The 7605-nt window shown below is 45.8% G+C and overlaps 1 protein-coding gene across 1 annotated transcript; it reads left to right on the forward strand.

Annotated features, from left to right (window-relative positions):
* The first annotated feature begins 1439 nt into the window (after positions 1-1439).
* Positions 1440-7131, forward strand: FIGLA (folliculogenesis specific bHLH transcription factor). Its single transcript, XM_032411201.1, has 3 exons — positions 1440-1646; positions 5094-5246; positions 6811-7131. The coding sequence occupies exons 1-3, from the start codon at positions 1440-1442 to the stop codon at positions 7129-7131; spliced, it is 681 nt and encodes a 226-aa protein (XP_032267092.1).
* Positions 7132-7605: the final 474 nt, after the last annotated feature.

The raw sequence follows: 7605 nt of genomic DNA on the forward strand, positions 1-7605 counted from the left end.
AAAATCCAAGATGAGCCTTTGTTGCACAACTAAGAAAGCATGCAGAGAGGGATGGGGTCATGTCAAAAGAACAGAGAAGCCAGCATGAAGGGGCTCCTACAGGCCAAATCTGGGGCCATTTAAGCATTGAAATAGTGATATGAATAAATTACATCTTATTAAATAAAATAGAAAGTCATGAGTTCATGCTAAATACAAAATGAATAAATAAATGGGGGAGAAGGAAAAGCTCTTCTTCACAATAGGATGTCAACCACTTGGCCACAAAATGGTGGTTAATTCAGGCAGGAGTCAGCAATGGATGCTAAGGATATTGGTGATTTCCTCACAAAATATTTATCAATCAAAAGGAAAAATGAGTCCATTTATGGTGAAGGAATCTGGCAGATACCACCTTGACTGAGTGATCAAGGTTAACTTTACTAGTGGTGGGACAGGTCAGCATCATGTATATCCTGAAGAGATGTACAGAGACGGCCCAACATCTTTTCTGTGGAGTCCCTTCCAAGAAGGGATGGCTTAGGTCTGGACATGAGGGAATATTAGGCAGACTCCAGTTGAGGGACAGCCTTCAGAATGAAAGACTTCTCCTCTTTGAAACTGTCAAGATTATGAAGACCGGGCAAGACTTAGGAAATGCTTTAGAAAAAGAATAATGAAAACGGGAATATTCATAGAGACAGAGGGCAATGGAGTAAATGTGAAAAAAAAGCTAACAAGTGGAGAATCTAGGTGAAGGGGCTGTAGGACCTCTTACTGTTCTTGCAACTTTTATTTATTTCAAAATGAACTTTTAAAAGTTTTGTGTATAGGGGGCGCCTGGGTGGCTCAGTCGGTTAAGCGTCTGCCTTCGGCTCAGGTCATGATCCCAGGGTCCTGGGATCGAGCCCCGCATCGGGCTTCCTGCTCCGCGGGAAGCCTGCTTCTCCCTCTCCCACTCTCCCTGCTTGTGTTCCCTCTGTCGCTGTGTCTCTCTCTGTCAAATAAATAAATAAAAATATTAAATAAATAAATAAAAGTTTTGTGTATAGCCATCAAGTTTTTCTGGCAAATGTATACATGTGCATACATATATTTGCATACATGTGTATACATGTATCCAGAAGCGCAGACCCCAACCTGGATTGATCAAATTAGAATTTTGGGGATTGGTACCCAGGCAGGCGGATTAAGAAAAACCCAACTCCCCAGGTGATTCCAGTGTGCAGCCAAATTTGAGAACCAGTTGCTGTCTGTAATCCCGTGTTCACCAAAATCACCTGCGGAGCTGCTGAAACCCAGATCCCCAAGGGCCAGTCTTCCCAGGGGCGCGACCCGACTGGCATGAGGCGGGGCAGGAGAACCGCGACAGGTGGTCCAGGCCCCGCCCCCGTGCCTCGTGAGGCCCCAGGTGCGGGCGATGAAAGGCCGCGCGGCCCCCTGCCCTTCCGCTCTCCGCCATGGACGCGGCGCCCGCGCCCGCTCTCCTGGGCGTCCCGCCGGCTGAGGTGCTGGAGGACGTGTTGCGGGAGCAGTTCGGGCCGCTGCCCCAGCTGGCCGCCATCTGCCGGCTCAAGCGGCTGCCCTCCGGAGGCTACTCCTCGACCGAGGACCTCCAGTTGGTGCTGGAGCGGCGGCGCGTGGCCAACGCCAAGGAGCGCGAGCGGGTGAGCGCCCTGCCCCGCGCGGGTCCCCAAGGCCACCCGGGCTCGGCTGCTCCCCACCAAACACCTGGCGAGTAGCCGGTGCACCCACTCACCGCCCACCCGCGGGGCTCGGAGGCGACTCGAACCTCCGGCGGCCCGGCTCGGGTCTCTAGCTTGCGAGAATGGTAGCGGCCTTGTTACCCTCCTCCCTCGTCCCGCTGCTCGTTCTTTGACCCTGGGATGGCCTCCTCACCTGCTAGCCACCTGCCACGGGGTCTGGGGGTGGGATGAGGGCACGCGAGGCCCGTGACAACGCCAAAAATGTCTCCCCTCGGCAGGTGCTTTCAAAAAGATTAGCGCGCGGGAGTTGCTCCTCGATCTCGCAGCCGCCCGCGCTGGGTGAGCGCTTGGGGCGCAAAGGGCTCCCACCGCCCCTTTCCCTTCCCTCTGCATCTCTGCCTGGAAGCAAGTATGGGGTGAGGGGGCCCAGTGGAAGTTATTCTCTTCTCTTTTTTAGAGTAAGGAAACACGGTGCCCCGGTGTGCCCCGGACTTCCACTCCAGCCCGTGGCTCATTTCCCAGTCAGGCCGGGACGTGGTGAATCACGACGCCCAATGCTCCTGTGGACCGTAGTCCGAGCGACATCTACTGGTGGCTTTTAGTGTTTCTAACTGAACCGGGGCCCTCAGTGTGTCCAGTCTGGTCTCCCTTCTGCTCTTTGCAAACCTGGGGTTTGGCGGCAGCCCGGGCGGTCCTAGAGAGGAAGCCGGCGGGGGGGGGGGGGGGGGGGGGACGGAGGGCGAGGCTTCAAGCTGGGGACTTGACGGGGAGGTTCTGCTGGGGACGTTCCTGCATGCCCGGGCCCTTTGGAAGTGTAGCCCCGGTGAATCAGCTAGGAGCTTTGGGAAAGGGCAGGAGGAGAAAGGACCAAGTGAGAGGAGAAGACCAGGGGAAGTTGGAGAAACTGCAAGAGTGGGAAAGCATGGGATTACCAGGCATTAGACCCCTTGTGAAAATAACCCTGTGATCTGATGGGATGATGTGGCCTCAAACAAGATTCTGATCCAGTAGTTTGCCTTTTCCATGGGCCTTTCCATCAGGAAGCAATCACTTTCTGCAGAGAATTCTTCCTGGTTTTATCCTCTATTTTAAAGCTAATGGCCTTCATTCTTCTTTACAAGGATGAAATTAATACACCTGAAAAATAGAGAAATGACTAGGGAACAGAAACACCCATAACACAGATATAACTACCATGAACTAACATTCTTGTATATATCCTCCCAGTCTTTTTTTCTAGTTATGTGTGTGCACATACATAATTATAAAATTGTGAGATGGTACAGTTTTCTATTTTTTTCCACTTTATCGAAAGCGTTTCCTCATTCTTTTTAAAAAATTCAGTTAACATAGTGTATTATTAGTTTCAGAGGTAGAGTGATTCATCAGTCTTATATAACACCCAGTGCTCATTACATCCGGTGCCCTCCTTAATGTCCATCACCCAGTTACCACATCCCCCCACCCCCCTGTGCCCCAGCAACCCTCAGTTTGTTTCTTATGATTAAGAGCCTCTTATGGATTGTCTCCCTCTCTGCCCTCTCTGATACCGTCTTGTTTTATTTTTCCCTCCCTTCCCCTATGATCCTCTGTTTTGTTTCTTAAATTTCACATATGAGTGAAATCATAGGATAATTCTTTCTCTGATTGACTTATTTCACTTAGCATAATACCCTCTAGTTCCACCCACGTCGTTGCAAATGGCAAGATTTCATTTTTTGATGGCGGAGTAATATACCATTGTATATATATTACCATAGCGTCTTTATCCATTCATCTGTTGATGGACATCTGGGCTCTTTCCATAGTTTGGCTATTGTGGACATTGCTGCTATAAATACTGGGGTGCAGGTGCCCCGTCAGATCACTACATTTGTGTCTTCGGGGCAAATACCTAGTGGTGCAATTGCTGGGTTGTAGGGTAGCTCTATTTGCACCTTTTTGAGGAACCTCCATATTGTTTTCCAGAGTGGCTACACCAGTTTGCATTCCCACCAACAGTGTAACAGGGTTCCCCTTTCTCAGCATCATCACCAACATCTGTTGTTTCCTGACTTGTTAATTTTAGCCACTATGACCGGTGTAAGGTGATGTCTCATTGTGGTTTTTATTTGACATTTCTTCATTCTTAAGCATTCTTTCAAAGAACAGCTTTTTACTGCATACTCTGTCATATAAATGGACCATAACTCATCCAGCCTTTATGCTTTTCACAGCTTTTTACTGGTCTTTATGTGCATGTCTGATAATTGCTCTCAAATAAAATGCTAGAAATGGAATTACTGAGACATAGGATGTATACAATCTCACAACTTTTGATGCCAGTTGCCCAACTGCTTTCTAGAGAAGTTTACTAATTTTAATCCCTTATGGGATATAAGACTGTTTTCTTTGTTTATCTCCAATGCTGGGTATGACTAACAAAACAACAATATTACCAGCTTGGCACATGAAAAATAATATCTAATTTCTATTTTGTTTTGTAGTTCTTTTATCAAAGTTCCACATTTTCACACCTTTATTGGTCTTTGTATTGTGCTGAAATGGGATGACTATGTCCATTGTTCACTTTGATCTGGAGTGGGAGAGGGCTCTCAATAAATATGAGTACAATATGAGTATATTGGCTTTATGGTGTAGTGGAAGCCAGTTTTTCCAAGGCCAGTTCCCTTTGGGGGATGGTCTTCAATGTTCCAGGCCTCAGAACTGAAGGATTAGACCCTGGAAAATTATAAACATGTGGCTAAATAGCCTTATTCTGCCTTTCAAATCTTGCCAACATGCAGACTCTCTAGACTCTAACACTTGACTCGATTTGGCTGGGAAAGAGGTTAAAGAGTTGATGGCTCAGTGCTTGAGTAGATAAGTATTTGCACATTTTGTTCATTATCAGTACCACTTAGGACTTTCTACGTGCCAGGTCAGGAAAAAGTGTTTTATGTGTAATTGTGTTAATCACCACAAAACTTACAAGGTGGGTATTTCCCACTTTACAGATAAACAACCATAGCTTGGTAATATGAAGTATCCTACACATTCTTGTAAGCTAGTACATGGTGGAGCTGGGTCTTAAATCCTGATGTTTTGATTTAGAGTTTTAGCCACTACCCCACTGCCTGAACATTACAGCGGGTATGCTATAAGAGGAAGAGGAGGGGGTTCAGCAAGAACACAAACCCCCTCTCTTCCAGCCCATTCACCCACAGTGCTAAGTTTATGCCACTCCTTCCTGGACTGCCAGGAACCGCGCTGCTGGGGGAGCGGTGACTCTGGCCTGTGCCTGCTTCGGTTCACCACCCAGACAAGAGCCGTGCAAACAAGCCCTCACAACCCTCTTCTGTGGTCTGGGGGCGGATATCTGTACAAATTAGCCTCTCTGTATGTCACTGTGCTTTTTTTGTTTTCCAGATAAAAAATCTCAACCGTGGTTTTGCTAAACTGAAGGCACTTGTGCCATTTCTTCCCCAAAGCAGGAAGCCTAGCAAAGTTGATATCCTTAAAGGTGCAACAGAATACATACAAGTTCTCAGTGATGTTTTGGAAGGAGCCAAAGACTCTGAGGTAAAGGCTTAAGAATTAAGAGCAATATCCACCATTTACTGAGCCCTTTCCATGTGCCAGGCAATTTATAATGTTCCAGTTGTTTGTAACAATCCTGTGAGTTATTTATGATCCATGTTTTATAGAGGAGGAAACCAAAATATGGCTAAAGGCCACATAGCTAAGAGATGTCAGGACTGGGGTTTGAATCCAGATCTGTGTAAGTTTTGGAGCCAAGTTCCTGATTATCTATATACTTACCTCCTGTCACATCCAGGGCATCTAGTTCCTAACTGCTGAATCTTTAATAGAACCTTGATTGCTAGGGCATGAGATAAACCCATTCTGTACTGGTGGTTTTCCATTGGACAGGACCCAGAAAGGAAGAGGCATTTCCCTTGGAGAGGCCCTCCCTGAGGGACAACCTTGGTGGAATGTTCAGCAGTAGTTGTGATGCCAGTCTCATGGGGTTTGCAACCATTTGGTGGGATGAAATAATTGAACTTGCTTTGCAAACCATGAAGCACATAGTTGTCACCACCATTATCAGGGTGCATAGCTCAGAAGTGTCCATTAGGCAGTGGAAGCTGTAAGCTAGTTATATGGGCTGGTTGCATGGTCAGGCAAGCCTTGAAGACCTGTTAAGTGGATTAGTCATCAGAGGAGGTAAGGTATGAGGAGAGAAAGGCCTTAGAAATGAGCCTGAAGTGACACCATTGACCTGAGGGAAGAGGAGCCATCAGAGAGGAGAAGGTAGCAGGAAGGTGGAGAAGAAAGATAGGGCCTAAGGTCAGGCAGGGGAGAATCTTGGGAATCTGAGGGTAGGAAGTAGTGCAAGAAGCTACAGAGAGGCCCAGCATGTGAGATGTGGGATAGGAGTGGGCTGGAAGTCCAGGTTGAGTGTATGTAAGTGTCTGAAGTCCAGGCAGAGCACAATAGCAAACTTCAAGTCCATTAAACCTGGAAATCTGAGACCGGAAAGAAGGATCAAAAGGTTGGAAGAAGTGGTTAGATCAGTGAAAGTCTTTTCTATGTAGCGATGTGATCGTGTTTAGGGACAGAAGAGAAGGACATATACTAGGGAGTAGAGAAACCCAATCATTCTAGAAACTTAGGGCAGGAACGGCCAGGTATATAATGGTACTTTCCATTTTTTTTTTTCCTTGTCCACTAGTCCTACTAGGGTGACTTCTGAGAGGATACATTCTGCAACAGTGGGAATGGATTATCCTGTTAGCCAATTGGATGCTTGGGTTGTGGCATGACCATAGTGTTTGCACATGAGCAGGTGGCTGCCTTAGTTTTTCCTTGCATGTGTAACAGAAGTGCTTTGTTTTGTGCTGCATTTATTATAAACTACAGGATCTGCTCCATGGGATAATCTTTTTAATGCAGTTGCCAATTGCATAATATTTTAAGGTTCTAGAAAAAACAGTCTATTGAGTAATGATTTTCTTTTCATCCATAACGTAAGATTGCCCTTATCATTTAAATGAAACTACATTGATTAAAATTTTGAACTATATTAAATATTCAAAGTCTGACTGTTCTGTTATACTGTTTGACAACTAAATATGGTTTCTAGAGACAAAATCCGGATCACCAGAACTATAGGAACAATCCTTCTGAACCATCTATGTCCTTGGCTAGAGATCTATCCAGAAACATCAGCCAGCATGCCTGCTGTACTGCGGGCTTGAAGAGCGAGGAGGAAAGGCCCTGGGCAGATGGTGGCAGTGGTGAGTCAGCATACACTTGTCGCCAGAGCGTGATGTCTACGACTGGAGTTATCTCCCCAACCAGGAGTCTGGTAAAGTGTTTCTTCTTAAATAGCCACATAGAGGTCAAAAAACTCAAAATATTTTCCTTGAGGTGTGTGGAATTTTCCAGGCTAAAAGATGATTGAAATAAGATCATTTTGTGAAAGTACCTAGGTGGGAAGGGGAGTTTGCTAGTTTGGAAAATCTGTTATTATGTTTCCAAATCAATTGGTAAGCAACTCAAGGAGAAGGCAACCCCTCTAGAATTATCCAGTACAGACCTAAGTTTACTTTTTGATGACCCTAATTAATTCATCAAAAGTTTTTCTGACTCTGAGGTCTCCAGAAAAAGAAGTAGCTTGCCATATATAAAGTTCCATGGTGACACCACATACCCATGCACATGTGTGCACATGCATGCACACATATTTTTAGTTGGCCTTGTGGGAAAGCAGCATTTTCTTTTTTTTTTTTAAATTTAAATTCAATTAATTAATAGTGTATTATTAGTTTCAGAGGTGGAGTTCAGTGATTCATCAGTTGCATACAACACCCAGTGTTCATTACATCCTGTGCCCTCCTTAATGCCCGTCATACTGTTACCCCATCTCCCCATCCCT

Source organism: Phoca vitulina, unplaced genomic scaffold (assembly GCF_004348235.1).
Source record: "Phoca vitulina isolate PV1807 unplaced genomic scaffold, GSC_HSeal_1.0 scaffold12, whole genome shotgun sequence".
Lineage (NCBI taxonomy): Eukaryota > Metazoa > Chordata > Mammalia > Carnivora > Phocidae > Phoca > Phoca vitulina.

Excerpts from the sequence above, each read along its gene's own strand:
- FIGLA (XM_032411201.1), top strand. The coding sequence starts at position 1,440 with ATGGACGCGGCGCCCGCGCCCGCTCTCCTGGGCGTCCCGCCGGCTGAG. Across the intron at positions 1,647-5,093 it reads ACGCCAAGGAGCGCGAGCGG|ATAAAAAATCTCAACCGTGG; the intron begins GTGAGCGCCCTG and ends TTTGTTTTCCAG. Across the intron at positions 5,247-6,810 it reads AAGGAGCCAAAGACTCTGAG|AGACAAAATCCGGATCACCA; the intron begins GTAAAGGCTTAA and ends TATGGTTTCTAG.